The sequence below is a fragment of the Nasonia vitripennis genome, chromosome 1 (genome assembly GCF_009193385.2).
Source record: "Nasonia vitripennis strain AsymCx chromosome 1, Nvit_psr_1.1, whole genome shotgun sequence".
Classification (NCBI taxonomy): Eukaryota; Metazoa; Arthropoda; class Insecta; order Hymenoptera; family Pteromalidae; genus Nasonia; species Nasonia vitripennis.
The window spans coordinates 27,040,558-27,061,786 of NC_045757.1; the positions used below are offsets into that span (position 1 = coordinate 27,040,558).

The 21,229-nt window shown below is 49.7% G+C and overlaps 1 protein-coding gene across 13 annotated transcripts in view; it reads right to left on the bottom strand.

Moving 5' to 3' along the window:
* The window catches only part of LOC100119465 (polypyrimidine tract-binding protein 1), a 455,850-nt gene that overhangs the window by 174,493 nt on the left and 260,128 nt on the right, over positions 1-21,229 (bottom strand). For 7 of the 13 annotated variants that reach the window (XM_031921106.1, XM_031921109.1, XM_031921108.1 and 4 more), the window contains exon 1: positions 12,583-13,543. The exons of the other annotated variants lie outside the window; for them this stretch is intronic. In XM_031921106.1, coding sequence (XP_031776966.1) covers positions 12,583-12,585 — 3 coding nt within the window. In that variant the 5' untranslated portion in view covers positions 12,586-13,543. Of the gene's footprint in view, positions 1-12,582; positions 13,544-21,229 lie in introns of those variants that run through there. 13 annotated transcript variants of the gene reach the window in all.

Sequence of the window (21,229 nt, forward strand, 5' to 3'; positions counted from 1 at the left end):
CACACACACACACACACACGCGCCTATAACGCGACACATCGCTGCAGCTCCGTATGCGCAATGTATACTTTTCGAGGAATTCGATTCCTAATCCATTGACGGCGTACGAGCGCGAGCGACGCGACGTTCGTATTTTATTCCTGAAATATTTCAATATCGCATTTAGGTATTGTGGAGGAGGAGAGGTGCACCGGGAGGTTTTACGCCCCGGCATTTCGTATCCACGCGAGATGGGATTTTTCGAGCGAGTCTCGCTCTGCGAAGTTGTTTAATTATTGTATTCGGTGTATTTTGTTTGCCGAGCTTGCGCAAACTCGGAGAGCCGGTAGGAAGATACGACGGCAGAATGTTATCAACAACCACACGGAAAATGCATTGTTAATATACGGAAATACGAAGATCCTCGAGGGTCTAGAGAATACGTAAAACCCGAACATCCGCCTCGGTCAGAGAGCTGACAAAGCGAGAGATCCGCGAACAAGGGCTCAGAGAGTCGCAAGAGCAAAGGAAAATCCATATAAGAATGCACATCTCTCGAGCAAGCTCCGCGCGTTCTTGCGCCCTCGGACCGGACGACACGAGCTTCTCCGCGCGCTGTGAATATATCATCCGCGCTATTTTCGCCTCTCCTTCCGCCTGTGATCTCGAGTCCGTGTATGCTATATCCCATGCGTGCATGTGCACGTATCCGTACACACAGGGCCGAGATGACGAATGTCGGTAGTCCGGCGTCGGAGAAGCCAATTGGTTAAAAGGCGCCGGTGCGTGTGCATGCACAAAGTGAGCGGTGCGTGTGCATGCACAAAGTGAGCGGTGCGCTCGCTTTGCCCTCGACGAAATTGGAAAACACGGAAGGCTTCATCGGAAGTTTCTTCGGGGCTGGAATGCAGCGGGAATTTTAATTTGTAGCCTTTCGATGTATTCGCTGCTCTGCGCTTCTTTGCTTATTGGCTGCCGCTGGATTGTTGTTGTTTGCTCATTGGCTCGAGAGTTGCGCGCTTGATGCGAAATCGTTTGCGTTTGACGAGAAAGGGTTGTACGCGTAAATTTTAACGATGGAATTTTTCCAACGCAAGTTAACCGTCGACTTACAGAGGCCAGCGTCTACGATCGTCGAATATCGCGAATCGAATATAAATCGAGTGATTTGCGATCGTCCGTCCGGACAAGAATACAAAAGGATGACCCGAGGGTATCAGGGCTCGAAGAAGCAGCTGCCGCAGGGTAGTTCCAGCGATTGCCCAGACTCGGTTCTCGCGAGGAGGAGGAGTCTGATGAAAGAACTTGTTGCGCCGTTATACGGCTGAACGGTCAAGACCCGCTGCGGAAAGCTATCAAAAGCGCGTGACTATAACGATTCCTTTTTGAAAATGTATACCTTCCCGAAAACGATGCGCGATTGAAGATAAAAAAAAACACGTTTGAGGAGAGACTATCCGTGACGGGATCGATCAGCCTTGCAAAGAAACGAACACAAGACACAGAGCGTGTAGTATAATTGCGTTCGTTATTAGAAATCCCGGAAGATCAAAAGATTTCGAAAACGTAGGTGTAGCGAGGCTTTTCGCTTAATTCTTATCTCCTCAAAGAAAAGCCAGCTCCGGATGTGTTTTTCGAGTGACTGAACTTCGCGCACCACATCCACGCATGCGTTTTCTTTGACAAAAAAGAAGCCGGCGCGCGCGCGGGAAGAGATATTCAAGGGACTCTAAAAAGGTATGGTCCGCGAGGCTGCAGAGACGCGAGCGCCTCGTTCCCACAAAGGTTTCTTCTTTCCACTTTATATGACCCCTGGAAAATGTTTTCAAGTAAAAATGTGAATAATTCACACGTCTATGCACTGCCGGGAAAAATGTCTTTGGTTCTCGAAGGAACGAGACACTCCGCGACAGAAGACATCCTCGGTTGTTCCCGATTCGAGGCAAACCTAGCGTTTAACCTACATGTATGTACATGTCGAAAATTCGCATCGCACTCGTTACGAGCGACCCTCGATCTTCGTTAATCTTAAAACTCGGCGAACGTTTCAGACAACAATTTTTCGACCCCCTTATTACACCGCTCGCTATTTGTTCGTCACCGTCGTCGCGTCGCGGCGGTGGCCCTCGGGGACCTTATCAGTCGTATAATAATTGAAGTACTTGAATCCACGCGAAAGTATGTATATAATATGTGCGAGAGGCGCTCGAGCGATGTGATTACGGTTTCGACGAGCGTCGCCAGAGCTTTTGACGCTACTCTTGCTTGTCAACGCCTCGCGCGAAAAGTTACACACACACACACGCGCGCGCGCGCGCGCGTATGTATACGCTTGGCGACGACTCTGTCGTACCCCTGGGAGTCGACTGGCGCGACGACGCGTTATATGCGCGAGACATCGTCGCCGGAGACGAAATCAGGGATTTCGAGGATCAGGCTTATCATCTGTGCTGCGCGCGCGAATTCCATTACCGCTTCGTGCAGCGGGAGATTGTGGGCTGTTTTTGGCTATTTTTTTCATGACTTCGTTATTGTTAGCGGTGTATAATCGAATCGCCCTCTCAATTTTGTATACTTTATCTGAAAAATCGTAATAAGATCGAGCCTCGAAAAGCCTCGCGCGAATCCACGCAGGCTCCCATCAGCGGCAACCGACACCGGTCCATCGTCACTGCAGTGGCCGACGTGGCGTATCCATCCTCTCCGCTATACACGTATATACATACATATAGGCACACACAGAGAGGCTGGCGGTACGTTAATGACAGGAAAGCGTCGACGGCGCGGCAATGTGAACTTGACGGCTGGCCACCGCAGAACCGGACCGCAGAGACAGAGACGGAGAGGACGCGTCGTCCGCCTCCCCCGTATAGGTATTATTATCAGCCGGCATTTCGACGATAAAATCTCGAGGCCGGCTGACCGTAACGGCTTGTCTGTCTATGTGTGAGCTTACGTGTGTATGTGTGCGAGAGATGCTGGCCGCTAATAAGGTGCGTTTTATCGCCCCGGACGTTCGACCGGGTGCTTATCTCGGGGCTGGAGACTGCGAGACGCGGTGGTATACGCAAGAGGTATGCCGGGAGGATTGAAAACGGTTCGATTAACACTGTGTTTTATGACTCGCCGACTTTGCGACGTGAATAGCGAGTGCTGGACGATATTTCTATACGTTTTGATCGTTTGCGCACATTTGCGCCGACTTTCGATAAATTCAATAATCATCCTGGGCTATATCAATCAGTGAAATATCTGCATCCGACGTATCCACTGCATTTTTTCCACACCTCCTATTGCGCAACACGATATCCCTCAGCGCGCAGAGTCATTAGTCGGTCACATATATCCCCCCGTCCGAAAGCGAACGAATAAATCGTTGACTCAGGGCCGCCGAGAAGAGAAAGAGACTCCGCGTATAGTCGGGGGCCTAATTAACCTCGTCTTAATTTGCACCGACTACTCCTTCTCGCATCTATTCTCCTCATTACGACGTACTCCGCGTCAAAGATGAACCTCTAGAAGTACAAAAAAGTTCATGCAGCGCTTGTGTATAAGGACGACGAAAAGCTCGCGCGCTTTGTTGGTTTCTTTGTCGGGGAAATGTTCTTATTATCCCGAGAGAGGAGTAGTAGGCGCGCTCGCTCTCTCGTCGGATTTTAGCTCAATTACTTAATGCGGCCAGTGCGAGCGTTGTGCTTTCAATCCGCGTTTTCTCTCCTCTCGCTGCTGTGTACTACACTGTACACAGGAGAGCCTCTTTGTTTTGAGGTATTTCACCCAGTGCCCCAGAGCCGTCTTAACCTCTCGTATATACCGTCATTGTTTCTCTCTTTTTTTTGCTACGGGACGAAAGAAATCGCTTCTCTTTTGGGCTTGAAGTAGCGCCTTTTTGTTGTGCAGTTTTTTCTGAGGAGTTTCTTCGTTAGTACACTGCGCGAATTTGAGTTAAGGGGTTTCAAGGGATGGGCTCGACGTCATCCTTTGTTTACCTACGAGAAAAGAGACTGCCCGCGTGGAGTGGACATGCGGATGTATGCAAAGTATTCAGTCGTACGTGTGGAGCAGAGGCTCTTTGTTTAAGGAACGCGAGTCGAGGGCTGTTTTAGCCCCCCATCACGTTTCGTGTAAATAAGCCTATAGAGAGAAACGCGATGCTACAGTCGTCATATCAACGGTCTAAATCGTTTAAAATTTACGTCCGTGTATGCAAATGCAAAAGGCGTTTGAATTATTCCGTAACGCGAGTTGTCAGCGTATCATATAATGGAAAATGCAACGATACCGTTCCGAGCTTTGATGTATCTCGTTACGTTGAATTTTGTATTTTATTAATGCATTCTCCGCGCATAATTCAACAAGAAAATTTTATTCATTCTCGATTGTTTAACGATTCAACAACTGGTCATGGCTTATTCGAGAAACAAAATTACGAACAATCAAATTCCAGCTCCCCACTCGAGAAAACGAGCAGCGCAAGTACGGCACAAGAGCGGCCCACAACCGCGTCAATTTCCAATTCGAAAATAAAGCCCAGCAGCGTCGCTTGAAAGCTGCGAGCGACGCTGGCAGCAACAGCAGCGAGGAGAACAATTCCAAGAAGTACAGAGGGGCCGCGGAATGCCGAAAAGGAAGAAGTGGAGCTGCAGAAGAAGCGAGGGTAGTTAGCAACTATTCGGCTGGGCTACTCGTGTCAGCTCGAGAGGCGAATTCCAGCTCGCGCGGATTACGTCGAGGGGCAATTTATATTCGATAAACGACGGGCACGGAAGAGAGCGAGAAAGAAGCGATAAGTTGATAAATACAAATAGACTGGGGGAGTAGTTTAAACGGTGCCGTACGCGTAATTGAACGAGCAAACGCATTCGAGCAAGAGTTAACACGGCTGGAAGCAGTTGGCGCGCGTTATATGCGCAGAAGCAGACTGAGAGTACAAGATGCGTATCTTGAAAATTTTATTTCGTTGTATCAGTATCGTTGAAAAGCAAATCGCTCGTATGTCGACGGCGACACAGCGAACAGTAATCACGTGAACGTACTTTCAAAGCCGGAGAAATACGCACAAGCTCCCGTTTCCCGGAATACTCGGCGCGCAAAAGTATTCAAAAGCTCGCATAATATAAACGTATTACTACTTCCCCCAATGAAGCTCGTCTCCGGCGGTTCTTTTGACGGGAAATATCCCGACCCTAAGAATCCGCCGCCGCAAAAGCGAGCAAGAGGAGCGAGTGATATAGGAGAGAGAGAAATCTCGAGTCACCGGAGAGAAAGACCTGATCCGCGAACAACACAGCAGCGAGGCGTAGTCGAGGCGGCTTTAAAAGGGGTTGCCGAAGCGCAGGACTGCGTGAAAATCGCGCGGATAGCCGAAAAGGGGGGAAAGGCTGCATCTTGTCTCGCGACTTATCTGCGTCTTCCGACAGACGGAGCGAGCTCTCTGTGTAGGGAGGCAAGGCGGACACTATCGAGGAGCAGCCGCGTAATCCGACTAGCGAGAAAACTGGAAACCCGAGATTCCGTAAGCTTTCTTGGGCTCGAGTTCCTGACCTCGCGACTCGAGCTTTTTTCTACCTGTCGCTGCGGCAGCAGGCTTCGACTTTTTATTTTTTAATTTTCTTTGCTGTGTCGTACTCACGATCGGGTGCGAGTAGTAGTAGTAGAACGAGGCAGGAGGGTTAGCTTACCTGAAGCAGAAAGAGAGGTTTTCGTTAGTACATTCGTGAATGGAAATAACATGTATCTAATCTGAATAAAAACGGTATTTAAAACAATCCATCACCGGCCGTACCGACGCGAACGACAGCTCGGAATGATTTTTCGGCTTTCTGAAATCCATCAGAGGCGGCCGGCTATCCGCCTCTCAATCAGCGAAACGAATCACCCCTTACGCTCAGGACTTTAAAAGCCACATACAACAACGCGTCCTGAAATTCGACACTGACAAATTACACGAAAAAAGAAAAAAAATTACCGAGCCATTTGCCCCCTCACGTGTATCGCAGCGCGCGGCCAGTAAAATTCTCCATTTCTCCGATCATAAAAGCCGTATAGGCATTCCTCGCGCGCGGAAAACCGGAGAGAAAGAAAAAAAGCATCCGGCTCTTATCCTCATTCGATCTCAATCCACGTACCGGCCGCTTTCAATCTTATCACTTTCATCCCGTTCGTGCTGCAAGCTCTCTCTCTATCGCGCGCGCGCGCGCGCTGCGTCCTATATCTATCTTCGTCGGGAAAACGGATAGCAAGAATAGAGACAGAGAGCGAGAAAGCCAAGGGGAGGCTACTCGGTGACCACTAACGGTAATAATAATTCCAGCGGCGTCACGCGCCGCTAATATAAATCACACGCGAGGCTCATCGCAATTAACTCTCTTGGCTCGTCTGTCTGTGCGATTCCTATTTCTCAGTCGGCGATTCGACGCTGCTCGCGTTCAATAAGGCGATAACAGACATATAAGCGATCGTAATGATTTAGCGTTTTAATTCGCTGCCGCTGCTGCTTTTCTTCGCGTACACACGCGTGCGGACAGACGAATGCGTTGTACATGCGAATAGGCCTGACTAATCGACTCGGCAATCCATCATCGCTACTTCCTTTTTATTGTCGGAAGTTCGGATTTGATTGGAGCGAGCGCGAAATGTTACACGCTCTTTATCTGACGCCCCCCTACCCTCTGCGGCGTCATTAGCGCGGTCATTATTTTCCCCGGTAAAGAGCCCGTGCGTGTGTGCCTGCGTGGCTGTATGTAGCGGAGGGGTGAGTGTATATCGATGTTTTCTACTGTGTAGCCACAGCTGGGGAGGGAAAAAAGAGGATGCGGGGGTGAGTGGGTGCTAACGAGTCGTTTCTGGTTTTTGGTTTGCCGATGGGCGACACTCATTGATCCTGAAAGGTTTTTAATTAGCTGGCTGCGGTGACGCTGTGTGCGGCAGCTTTCTAAAAGCGGCGTTCGATCAGCCGGAAATTCCCTGCATGAATAAGAAAGAATATGGTAATTTTCCGTTAAAAAAAGAAGCATCTCAAACCGCATCCCCCTCGGTGAAAAATCGGAAAGAGATCGATTCCCGTGCTCGATTAATACAAGCAACAACCCCGCGCGCACGCATCCGCGAAACAGTTCTCTCCGTAAGAGCTCCGCCAAACTTTCCCGTTTATTTGCCGCAATATTAACTGCACACAGTATACATGCAGACAGAGCGCAGCTCGTCTGGCTAAATTCCCAGGGTGTATTCAAGGCTTTTATAAAATTACATTCTTCGCGACTCTTTGCAATACGCTCCCACTCTAACGGGAGTATAAAGCGCGCGCGCACACGCACCGAGAGTCAATTTATGTGAACGGTCGAAAACCTGCTTGTTCCGGCTTTTTGAGCGCGAGATTCAAAATGGAAACGCGCTCCTTAAGCGCCGCACAAAGTAAGTCTGTATATTGTGTGTTGCGGAGGGGGGAGGGGGAGGGAAAGGAGGCGCGAAGCCGAGAGAAAGAAAGGGCTGGGATTACCGCTTGCCTAGTGCCAACACCGCCGCGCAATCCTCGCCGGCTTCGTCGTCGTTCGTCGCAACTTTCTCGTGTCTCGAGATTCAGGGGGCTGCGCGGCAAATCTCATGAATACCGCGACTTAAGCTCGTTTCATACATATTTTGATTTTTCGATGAATAGGGAAGTACCTCTATTTCATTAGCGCGTCTTTTCCCGCCACCTCGTTTGCCTTCGCGCTGCGGGAATAAGCCGGATTTATTGTTGCGTGTATCTATGCTGCGAGAAATAGTTTATTTATTACACCTCCATCGATTGCCATTATTCTCGTCCCTCGTACTTATATGCCCGTGATGAGGTTAAAATAAAAACGCGCTGTTTTATTCTCGGATCGGTGATTGACGCCCTTATGAAGTTTTTTTACACGGTAAAACTCGTGATTTACGCGCGCACTATTTAATAGGCATGAGAACTGCGCGTGATTTATCTTTCCAAAAATTTGTTCTCCGTTTATTATTAAAAAAAAGAAACTCATAATTTACACCGCGATTTTGTCATGTGTGTCGCATTGATTTCGCGAGCGTCGCGCATCCGCTGATGCAACCTGTTAACGTAAAAAATTGGGATGTAAAAAAGTAAAACGCGAAATTGCTAGAGGGACGAGTGACGCGCATCGGTTATTTATTCTAAAATCAAGCGGTTTTCCATTTCAATTTTTTCGGAACGCGAATTCAGCGTCGTTTAGCGTGATGGTTGATTTAGAGTCTGCTCGCAGAAGAGGAAAAAAAATAGAAGGGGCTTCAAAGGTTACATTTTGAGTCCGATTTCCCACGAGACTTTGCGCTCGGTTCACGTACTTTACTAATGAAGCTTCGCCGCACGTAAAGTCAAATCATATTACAAACTATTACGCGTCGAGACTTCGCGGAGTGATTTAAAGCCGTACGAGTGCAGCGCACGCGTACGTCTCTCTGTTCCACAATAATAACCGTCGTGTTCCAGTTAGAACGTCAGCTTTCAGGCGACATCAGAGCGAAGCATAACTGCATCTGTGTGTCGAACGTAAAAACAAGGAAAATCGTCAACTTTCGAAACGAAACGCCGATAAATCCTCCGTCGCTATACCTTTGAATCCCAAACCAATCGCAGCGAGAGTAAGAGAGAGAGAGAGAGAGAGAGAGAGAGAGAGAGAGAGAGAGAGAGAGAGAGAGAGAGAGAGAGAAAGCATCCGTAGCAGTACCAACAAGTTAAAGCCTTTGAGGCGATTTGGCATCGCGTGCAAAAGTACCTCTCTCTCTCTCGGTACTTAGCGGAGAGCTTTGCTATTTGCGGAGTAATTATAATGACGCGCCTGTATCGCCGACTAAGGACCCACACACGCACACGTACACGCGCAGCGCCGGGGACAGAGGGAGAGCGTCGTCCGTGCAGCTGCAAAGAGCCTTACACGCGCTTTCTCTGGAGATGAAGTGGCCGACGCGCACACCGCAGAGTCTCTGTAATTCGCTGTCCGGCTATATATATATATATATATATATATATATATATATATATATATATATATATATATATATATATATATATATATATATATATATATATATACCGAGAGTGTCTCTTTCTCTCCCAATCTCTCTCTCTCTCTCTCTCTCTCTCTCTCTCTCTCTCTCTGGGCTGTTTGCTCGCGGGGGCGCGAATTAAGCGGCGCTACTGCTGTCGCGTAACTTTCCTCGCGATGCTTTCCGTCTCTGTGTGCGCCGCGCTGTCCGTCTGTTGGCTGAGCTGACTCCCTCTCTAGCGTTGGATTTAGTTTGCTCTGATTTAGTTGGGACTTGATGCGCTGATGCTAGGACTCTTTAAACACCTGTCACCGGGGGACGGGATTTCTTGCTTTGTGCTGCTGCTGCTTTAACTAGATAACTTTTTTTCCGAGAAAACCAACATTAATACACCTGATATATAGAATCGCTATAATACCTCGCGCGGCGGCATCGGTGCTAAACAGCACGAGAGGCGCAGCGTAAATTGAATGCAATCAGGCGTTCGGAAATAGAAATTAATCCGGTCCTTCATTAATACACAACAGCCAGAGCAGCGGCAGTGACGGCGGCATCTCTCGAGCTCCCTTATGAAACTGTCTCGAGTTCAGAATAGTTCGTGACGCGACGATCCATCCGCTCGCGCGCGCGCGTGCAGCGGGAGAGCCGCGAATATTCGAGGGCGTCTGAGAGGAGACCTTCGTGTGCACTTCCATCTCTCTCTCGCATTCGGTACGTATGTGTGTGCAGCTCCCAGTGCGCTCTCGAGCATTAGCTAGCGGGAACGCGACTAATGCGAAGCACACGCCAGCGTCCGACCCCACTAATTCCCAGCGAAACACAGCCGCACGATCATCCCGAAACAAGAAGAACGTACCGCGCCAGCTCTGACGTGTGCTCGCTCTCTAAGCCTCTAACGCAACTAGTCTGTCTCTAGGAAATTTCGTACACATCTTTCCTTTTCCGCGCTCGAGCGATGAGAGCTATATCGTGTGTGTTGTATCGCTTTCGGTGTACCCGTACGATGATTTTAATTCATTAAAGAAACTGCGCTCGGCGGACAGTTAAAACGAGTGGAATAATGAAGTAACTTTAAACTTGTTTCCCAGGCCCGCGTGCGCCCGCTATTAAATTACTTTCCACGTATCATAATCGTTTATCCGCGTTTCGCAAACTTTTCCTAAATTTAAAATACTATATAATACCGGATGACCGAGCGCGCGTGGGCGCTGCACTTATTTCGCCTTTGCCGCTCTTTTTTCCCCGAGCTTTTTTTCCCTCTCTTTTTCGAGTTCGCGTTTCAAGCTCGCTCTCCTCTCTCGTTGCATTTTTTCCTCCTTCTTTTACTCCCTTTATTACATCCCTAATTTTCTTTCTTTCTGCCAACACACGCGCGCTATCTCTTTCCCCCGCGGCTTTTTCCTTTTCGTCTGGGCTTTCTCATCTCTATTATTTTTTCTGTAGCTTGAACCTCTGCTTTTCTACATCATTTTAAAAATATACTCCCGGAAAGCTGGCTGATAAGAATTTAAGTGATTTCGGAGATAACATCAGTCGGGAAAAATTTCTCCTTAATTACGATGTTTACGGCTGTGCGAGAGGAGTAACCATTGAATACACAGCAGACGCGATAAAACGAATGGCGCGAAACAAAGCCAATCCAAACACGCATTCTCCCAATTTCCCGCCGGCTTCAATCTATCTTTCTCGCGTTGCAGCCTCGCGCCATTTTACACAGCCGTCACTTCCATCCCTTATTCTCCCTCATTCATACCGTCCGCGCACGTGCACACATAGTTGCAGCTTGATTCCCCGACTTCCCGGAGTTCCCGTCCATTTTCATTTGGACCCTACCGTCGAAGCTCGCGTTGTATGGAAACGGACTCCGGCTTGATTTTGCGTTCATGGCTTTTACACACATGCAAGCTTCATAAAGCACGTTCCACAGTCGCTAGCCACCCACTTTCGCCGTTATCAAACGGCTCCCAACTTCGACAGATTAGATTGTTCCAATCGCTGCCAGAACTAAAAGCTAGCCGCGTCACAATTCACTCGCTGCTACTACTGCTCGAGCAAAAATCCGCCCGCGAAGATTTACGGACTCGCGGCGAGCATCCTGCGGCAGTCCTCGCGAATTAAGCATACGTATCCCTTGGCCGGAGCGAGAAAGAATGAGGGAAAACAATGACCCCAACGGGAGATAAAACGATAATGCGCGCGAGAGAGCTCGACTGTGTATGAAGGAGAGAAAGTTCGACGCCGATGAAGAAGATTGCGATGGAAATGGGACAAGAGGGAGCGTTGGAGCGGGCGACTTTCCGGAAATGAAGGGTCGTCCGCGACAAGATATACGGCCGAGTCGGTTGACTTATGCCCCTGCGCTCCCCCGTATATACTCGTGCGCGTAAGGCCTATCTGGCTGCGCGTCCTTTTTTTCAGTTTTCGATAATTAAGAGATGATCGGAGAACTAGGGTCGTCCAGACGGAGCGGATGGGACGTTTTGGATTTCCCGCCTGATAGTCTACGCAATCGTTGGTTACAAAAATAAAACTACGATTGAAGAAAGAGTGAAGAGCGCGTGTATAGAAGCGGAAAAAGGCGAGGGGAGTGGGTAGAGTCCGACATAAGGTTGAGGGTAAAAATAGCGCGATTTCATGAATATTTATATCCCGCCTGGCACCTACAAAAACTCGGCAAGTATACCGAGGCAATATCGGCCCGCGGTGTACGTATCGGTAGTCCATTATTGGAGGATTAAAGTTGATGTACGGTAGACAGAGAGGAGCGAGCGACGAGCAGCAGCGGCGGCGGCAGGTTTAAAGAGAGCCGACGTGTACACTGCGGCGCATCGCTCGGTTTCACGCGCCTGCAGCTCTGTGTTTACACGGCAAACGCGCCCCGAGTAATTCATCGCTGCTCCTCCAGCGCTGCAGCGCAAATCCGTTAAAAGGACGTTTCTCGTTAGCGGCGGCTTCGGATCTTGACGAGATGCCTTATTCTTCTCGGGGTACGCAGCAAGATGTGGAAGTGTAGTGCTGTTTATAGTGCTACTTATTGTCGAGCTCTGAAAGTTTAATGCGAAAAATGACTGGACAACCGCGCTGCGCGACGTCGATCAATCACTGTTTCTCGTTTTCGAGAGGATTAGTCTTTCCGGTCTGGTGTAGCCTTTTGTGCTGCATCATTCTATTCACCCAACACGTGTGACAGCTGGCACATAATTCAGTACGCGCGATGGGCTACCGACTAACCTAACTTTGATCCAGCAATAACAATTTTAGTTCGAAATTAATTTCTTTTCGCTCTTACACGGAGTGTATACCCGTGCAGCAGCAAAATGGCCTGCACGCGACGCATCAGCTTAATATGTTTGCGCGAATAAAGCTTTTATAGTCGCCTCGGCATTATACAAGCGCCATCAAAGTTTCATTAGTTTAATGCTTTATACGCGGGCACTCTTTTTACCCGTTTAAAACGCGCGGCAGTTTCGCGCGCGTACGATCGCGATTTTACCGCGCGGCTTCCACACCGCAAAGGTCAGCGAGTGCGGAACAGAGATCGAGAGACAGGAAGAAGAGGTAAACGCTCACCATGGTGTCCTTAACGCGGTCTACCGGCTGGAGTAACACGGTGGCGGTTGCCGCAGCGGAGCCGAGCGCCGCTCTGTGATGATGGTGCGCCGCGTAGGCGAGATGGTGTCCCAGCTGGTGAGACTGTTGCTGCTGACTGGCGGTGCAGCTGCAGGCGCAACTACAGGCCACGAGGCTGCAGGCCTGCTGGTGATTCAACTGCTGCTGCTGTTGCTGCTGCTGCTGGTGGTGGCCGTGCAGCTGCTGCTGGTGATTCAGCTGGTGGCCGAGCTGCTGCTGATGGTGGTGCTGATGCTGGTGGTGCTGGTGGTGGTGGCCAGCGGCCGTGACAAGGGCCAACTGTCCGAAGGCGGCGGCCGCAGCCGCGGGGTTGCCCGCTGCGGCTGCTGCTGCTGCTGCTGCGGCGTGCTGCTGCTGCAACGGCGCTGGCAGGGGTAGCGCTGTGGCTGCGGCTGCGGCTCCCGCGGCACCCGCTCCCGCAGCACCGGCCGGCACGAACGAGTACGAGTGAAAATACGTGGTGGCGCCTGATGCGGCGGCTGCGGCAGCGCGGGCTGCGGCCTCGACTCCGAGCAGGGCCGCGGCCGCTGCCGCTCTCGTCGTCGTCGAGCTGCCGCCGTTCACCAGGGACGAGTCGGCTCCTCCCGCTGCTCCGGAGACCAGTAGCTTGGCCTTGACTAGTTGCTGCTGCTGCTGCTGCTGGTGGTTGCTCGATTCCTCGTAGCCGACACTCGCGAATCTCGAGTAGCCCTTGCTGAAGGCTGCGGCTGCGGCGGCGTTCCAGTGGTGGTGGTGATCCTGGTGCTGGTGGTGCTGCTGCTGTCGCTGCTGCTGGTGCGACCAGTGGAAGCGCAGTCCGCCACCGAGATTCGCGAACGATGGCTCGCCGGACCACCACAGCTTGCCGCCCGTAGGTAGTATTGCGCCTCTCTCGGGTAGTGGACTCAGCACTTTCGGCTGAATATTGTACTAGGTTCGACGCTGGCGCTTAACGGTTAATTGAAACGACGTAGGTCAACGAGTGCGCGCGGGTACAGTTCTGGATGCGGTGCATAGGTGCGTGATTGTCACTCGCCGGTTACGGCCGCACAGGTTAGACACTCGTTTCGACTGTGCTCGATATGCATGTGCTACATATAAATCGACGTCGCTCGTATACGCTATATATGTGTACGTGTATAAGTTTATATATATATATATATATATATGTATATGTATATATTTGTATAGGTAAATATACGATTGATTGATTGATTGATTGATTGATTGATTGCCGCTGGTTACACGGGGTGGGTAAGAGTACGAAGATCACAAGGTCGATTGTCGCTTGAATATGATTGTCGGGCTCGTGTCTTGCTACGGGTTGATTCTTCTCCTCTTCTTCGGACACTCGACCCACTTCTACTACTGGACTTGATTGTCTTGACGCTTCTCTCTCGCCGCGGTGTCGACGACGCGGTGTCTACTACGTTATTCCTAGGTATAAGCTTATGAACTCCTCGTACTGCCTGCGCGTATGGTACATGGAAAGTCTTGAGCTTGTCTTTTTACAACAGTCGATAGTGGGTGGAAAGAGAGAGAGAGAGAGAGAGAGAGAGAGAGAGAGAGAATGGGAGAGAGAGATGTCGATCGAGTGCCAATTGGATGGAGGACGAGTTGCGTCGGACTCTCTCAGGTGCGCGTGTAATCTCTCTCTCTGCTCTGCCTTCTCCCCGTGGAATTCGAAGCAGCGTGTGCGCGCACCACGACGTAGACGGCGACGACGACGCTCTTCTCACTCTCTGCCGCAGCCGGAGACACGTGCGCGAGAGCGAGAGAGGGCGAGCGAGCGAGTGCAAGCCGGCGTCGCGAGAGGTAAGAAGCTGCGGCGGCGGACAGGACAGAGAGACAGGGAGCGGAGAGACAGGTGGAGAGAAGAGAGAGGAGAGAGAGGAGGAGAGGAGAAGAGGAAGGAAAGAGAGAAAGAGAGAGAGAGAGAGAGGGGCGGCTGGCTGAATCGAGGAGGCGAGAAGAGCGGTGAATGTTGAGAGGTGGAACGGCGCTGAGAAGAGCGTCCTACTCGATCGCCTAGCTTGACACAACTGGCGCTCCGTGCGCCGAGAGCAGCAGCGAGCGCCGCTCTTTCAAAGCCCGCACGCGCGCCCCCTCTCTCTAGCGCGCACTTGCCGCGGCCAATTGCGCCGGAGGCGGGGCGCGAGCCTCTGCGCCAGCGCGGATTTCGCTGTTGCGAGGAGAGATACAGCAGAAAGAGAGAGAGGGAAGAAACCTGTGTGCGCTGCACGCGCGAGGATGTGCTCTCCGGCTGTATACATGCGCGCGCGAGGGGGAGAGGGAGTTTGACGAGCTGCACTACTCCCTCTCTTTCGAGCGGTGGGCGAGCAGCGCATACCTGCGTGCGTTATCGTACTGCACTTTTCCGTGAAATCGACGCCGGCGATGATTTTCGAGTGGAAACAGGCGAGTATAGCAAGACGAGTTTGAGAATACGCTGGCGCTTCTTCATTTTCTCCTTCGCTATCGCGATAATCTCGCTTCAGGCCGGAGTAAGTACTTTCTGCGCTCCGTTTCATTTTAAGCCGGCGGGACTGGCAATCTTCCGCGTCTCTCCGTCAACTCTACCCGACGCAGTCGTTGCGCGCTGCGATTCTTTCTGTCGCTACACCCCTTTGATTTCTCTCGCTGTGTACAGGTGCGCGCGAGATGCCTCTTTCTCTTTAATCTTCAAGAGTCCGACGATGCTGGCACTGAAAATTTACCTTTGCCCTTTGTTATAATACCTTTGTTATAAAGATGACGCTCGCGAGTTATCCGGAATCTATCCCCTAAGCGGGTGTGTTCATTACGGAGATGTTTTCTTTCAAACGCGGCTGGTTTTATGTTTAATTAAATAAATAAGCCCGGAGGATCACGGAGCATTAGAAGATTGGAGTACACGGTGTGAGATGCTTCCTCGAGATTAAATGGCTCGGCGAACGACATTTTTTCCACCTCGAGGATCCGCGACTGATCTGCATAACGGGAAAGGACGAAGCGGAATTCGCCTGATAAGGGACAAGGTAAGACGGAAAATAAGAAGCAACAACAAAAAAAAGGGTAAAGGAGCTGCGCGAAAGGTGTACGCGCGGCGGAGAGTGAGACAAATAGCGACGTCACTCTCTTCCGCCCGCAATAAGATTGCGAAGTAGAGAGAGAGGGAAAATAGAGCTTTTACTATTACGCGACTCTTCCTCGCGATTTTCTTGAGAGATGAGGACGCATGCCTCATACTTTTTCACGCTGATATCTCTTGCTCGGGTGTCACTTTTTTTAACGCTGTTCGCGCGGCTATTTTTAACCCTCTTCGCGCGCGGAAACGAGTGCCTGCTGTGTGCGCATCATTAGGACGACAAATGATGATTTCAATAGAATAGTTTGAAGTTTGTTGTTACGTTCTACTGCGCAATCGTTTGCAAATGTTGAATGACGAACGCATTGATATTTGTTGTCATACTTGCGTGTTATTGATCACAATTACGGCTTTTCGATTTATCCGTCTTTCTAATGTTCACTGAACTGTGAGCAATTTACTCGGTGAAATCGTAAAGCCGATGTAATCATCGCTGCGTCAAAGCGTTGACATAATTAATAATAATCTCAAACGGCCTGTTGAGTGCTGATGAAGAACGCGCATCTAATATTAATTATTATCGCTCATATATTAATTAGAAGTAAAAATACGAACTCGATCTCCGCTTCGAATTACCCGATCGGATAACGCTCACTCGCGCACACGTGATATTTGCTCACGGCGTACGGCTCTACGATCGCACGATTTCAATCGAGCTTACGCATAATAAAAAGAATAATGGCATTCCGTAAAAGTTTCATCAACTCGACAGTCATCACTTTTCAATCTTTCGCCGCAAGGTAGTGCTCAGCGGAACGACACCCGCGCTGCAGCTCGTTACGCGTCGACATCGCCCATCGAGGAGCTTTATTTGTCAGGGGCAAAGCATCTGGAGCCAGACAGAGGCGACTTAATTTTACATACGTCGTTATACGCCAGCCCACACCCAGTTGCGTAGTTAGTTCATATTTGACGGCTCGCGAGCTGCGATTAATGCATTGCGGCTGGCTCGCTTTGGGGATTCCAATTAAAAGAGTGATTTTTTAGTGGGTGAACGTTTTTGGTCGTCCATGGTGGAGGGAAACGAATTTAACTTGGAATATCTTTGAAATGCGTGACGCGTTTCTTGGCTTGATATTCATCGTTCTTAATTATTTCCACTCCTTGAAATAACGCGCCGATGTCAAAGAATATGGAAGCTTTGAATTGATTTTCTTGCGAATGATTCCGACCTCTCTTATTCACATCGCCAACAAATACTCAGCAGTACAACCCAACCGTACGCTTCCAAGCACTCACTCTGCCAACGCATGGAAATCAAGTCAATAATCTTCAAGCCAGCCACCCCCGCATCAGTAGTACGAGGATGGATGTCGCGAGACGGCTCCCCGAGAACACCTCGAGACTTCGGAATGCCGCGTGTGCAACTCGCGTGATATAGTGAAATTGCAGCGGGCGGCTCTGTGAGGGATGCCTGATAAGTTCGAGGGGCATTAATTAGGGAAAACCGCGCTCGTCCCCCGCTAAACATACGCCGGCGGATCGACGATCATCGGCGAGAGTAAGAGAGAGAGAGAGAGAGAGAGAGAGAGAGAGAGAGAGAGAGAGAGGCTGCGCGATCGCGCCGGGAAAACTTGGCGTGTTCCTGATTTACGAGCCGCGCGACTTGGTGTGATCCTCTCTCCTTCCCTCTCGAGGAGGGCTGTCTCTATATAGTTCTGGGATACTCGATCCCGGGCCGGGAGTCAGCGCGCAGGAGGTGGAGGAACCGATGGTAACTTACCCGGAATTCACGGGGATGTTAATGCGCGAGAGATCGTGTTGTCGGGGCTTTGCTTACCTGGAACAGAGAAATAAATGTTTGCGTTACTTTCGTCGGCTCGTGTAACGTGCGTACGAAGAAAATAAAAATAGTGCGCACAGCAATGTTCGTCGTGCATTTATTGCATGAATAACGGACGAGCGAGTGTGTTAATTAACTCGGGAGCACTGAAATATTTTGTTCGCTTTTTCCTAATTATGACGCGCTGTTGTTCGACGTGTGTGTGTGAGAGAGAGAGAGAGAGAGAGAGAGAGAGAGAGAGAGAGAGAGAGAGAGAGAGGCGAGCGAGGGCCGCGGCCGCAAACACGTTGTAATTTTATAAATGCAATATGTTGAGCACATTGAGGATGTATAGAGGCGGCACATTAGCGGAATTAATTAACGTTATAGTATATACTTTTGCTTAATTTACATCGCATATTATGCACATAAAGTTATCGAATCATCGATACAGCGAAAGTGGATGCATAATGCGCGTCGTCATCGCCCACGGAAAATCCATAAAAAGCCACATCCCTATCAGTCTCGAAATCAGCCTCTATCGCAATACCACAACGGTACATAAACTCCTACTCGCAGCCCCCGCTTATGCGCTCGCGAAAATCTCTCCGTCTGCGCGTGCAGTTCTGCAGTTTGTCGCGCGCATTAAGCGAATTATATTATCAGCCCTCACAGCGATTCCCTTTGGCTCGCCGGAGAGAGGGAGAGAGAGAGAGAGAGAGAGAGAGAGAGAGCAGCGTCTTGGCATTAGCGCGTTATTAACGCTGTATTAGAGGTCGCGCGACTTTAAGCGGATATAGCAGAGTTTTCTCTCTCTCTCTCTCTCTCTCTCTCTCTCTCTCTCTCTCTCTCTCTCTCTCCACTCGCGGGGTTATGCGCGTCTAATGCCGGAGCTCTATCTCGCGGTTTCTCTCCCCGCGCGGCGACTAATGCCTGAATTATTAGTTCGCGAGCGCTCTATTTGCCCTGGCTAATTGCTCGCGAGTCCCTCAAGGGTATACGGCTCTCGAGCTTTTTTACTTTGACGCTTTTGGTTAAGCGAAGAGAGAGAGAGAGAGAGAGAGAGAGAGAGAGAGAGAGAGAGAGAGAGAGAGAAAGTATTAAGGAAATCGTTGGCTGCTACAGAAGCGCCCCGAGGATGTTTTTGAAAATTACATCGTTTGAGGATGTTTTTTTGGAGGAAGGGATCCGTCGAGCGAGGAATGATTCGATCGCGGGCTCGAGAGAGATTCCGCTGGTGTGTAAGTGCATCCCTTTTCTTAAGGGAGGGGATTACGCAAACACGATTACCTCGAGCAGTGCGGGAAAACAGCTCTTTGATGTTGTGAGAGCCGGTACTTATTTTTCAGCGATCTTACGCCGCGCGGCGTGCTTTTATTTCTGCCGAGAACAGAGCTCTCTTCGCTTATAACGATATGCAAATTGCCAATATCCGACATTAATTAAAGAGTAAGATATCTTCTACCATCGGAACGCTGCCCACAGCGTGAATAAATAAAACCTCATCAACAAGCAACACCCAGAGAGAGAAAGAAAACCGCCTAAACTCTAAATAGCCTACCACCTGCCCTACATACCCACATCGGCCCTTCGCCCACTCTGGCAAAACTATACATCCGGCCGTGTTTACTCGCTCGCAAGCTGCTGCCATCTTATGCTCGATCCGCACGTGTACCGGCTGAAAGGGAGGCAGCGACGGCATGGAGAAGCTTAATCGGAGCTGTTCCAGCTCGACGTCGCGTATAAAGCAGTCGATCTTTCGCCGATGTCCCTGTCAGAGCTCCGATGATATATATGCTCGCCCCTCGTCGCTGGCCCATTAAATTAATCTTCGCCTCCCGCCTCGTACTACGTGTTTCGGTTTTTTCCACCCCCATACACTGCACCGTAAGGCAGTCGTTCTCTTCGGAGAAAGAATGAAACAACGACTCGTGATTCTCAGCCCTTTCGGAAAATATGAGCCGGCGCAGCGAATAAAATTACGCGTCATTTCACAGCTGAGCATTCGTAAAAGCGAACGAGGGAAAGCAAAGGGCTGGAAGCAGTCTTTTTACTCTCTCGCGCCGGCGTTTTATTGGTCCGCGCGGCGCGCGCGTTGCCGGAGATGCGGAATTGGAAATTAGCGCGCGCGAGCGAGCGGCCGATTCGCATAAATTATGCTAATTGACTTTTTTCCACCGAGCTGCAGGCCGAGTTAATGATACGAGCCACGCGGCGGCCCCGTGTATTGTTATAGAGGCTCTCGAGTATTAGCTCTCTCGACGATCAGGGGGTGAGAATTTTCATAATGGAGCCGACTTTTCGGACTATTAGCGCGAGCGGGCGAGCGAGCTGCGATAAGATTTGAGCTGAAATTTATTCGGGATTTGTTTAAAACTCGGGTTTTATTGAATTTTTTTGGAGGTCCTCTTTGGATTTTAATTGGTTGGTGCTGATGGAGTGCGGCGAGGTTTGCGATGGGTGCGACCCCATTGATTTTATTGATTTTTTTCAGAATTTTTTATGGAAGATGAACGGCGTGAATTTAAGATGTGCGGATATCGCACAATTAATACATCACGAGATAGAAGATTCAAACTTGATTACAAGTTCATTGCTTCAACATATCCTACAGCGACGACGCCATTCTGAGATAAATTCTAAAAGATTCAAACTTGATGACAAGTTCGTTGCTTCAAGATATTACCGTACAGCTTAGACAGTAAATTTGATGGAACTTCATCGCAGTAAACTGAAATAAATTCAAAACCTACACACGGAAAGAATTTTTCAGTAAAAATTACCGGAATAGCACGGTAATCGTGAGCCGCCGTGTCTTTCCGAAAGCTTTTATCTTACCCAAGATATTATTTATCTTGCTCCCCGTAAATTTTACTGAACCGGCACTGTAAATTTTTTGATGTCGAAACTTTATACCGTGCTGCAAAGGAAGTTCATGCGCGTCCATGTGCGTCATCTGCTTCCATAACCTCCAAATCTAACCCTGATGTACGCTCGTTAAGAATGCATCACGAACATGTATACAACATAATATCATAATATAGAGGATATGGAGGAAAAGAAAAAAGTACCGAAAATTTTACTGTGTCGATGCAGTAAAACTGCTCTAGATGGCGGGGCGTCTACGTTACTGTGCTAGCACGGTAATTTTGATCCTTAAATTCCATGTAATTTTTATTGTAAATTTCTTTCCGTGCACATTTACTGCACAGTCCCTCTCTTAGATTTTCAAGCAAAGCAAAATCACCCCGCACTATCTCACCGTAATTTACGCGACAAACGCGCACAATTCACTTACGCAGGCACTGCAGGGTACCGAAAAAAGGGCCATTGCTGACCGAGGCACGAATTTGTCAGTGGCCACGAAACGACCTCGAGGCTCCTCTATAGGCTCGCGCCATTAGCCTGCCAGCACGTATAGCAGCAGTAGCAGCAGCGCAGCCTCGTGTAATAACATCTCCGCGAGTAGCGCAGCGTTTTATCGCCTCCTGCGCTGTAAATCGTCCCGTGTGCGACCTGTGCAGCTACGCACGCACGAGCCGGGCTGCGGCGGCGTCTTCTCTCCGCGCCGTAACGTGAATTTCGAATGGAAGCGTCGTGGCTGTGCGTTTATTGTGTTTGGGGGTTTGAAGTTGCGAAGGTTGTGATTGTTTGATAGCTTCGATTCATTGCTCTAAGTCTGATAAAAATTATGATTAATGCGCGCAGATTTTGTGTGG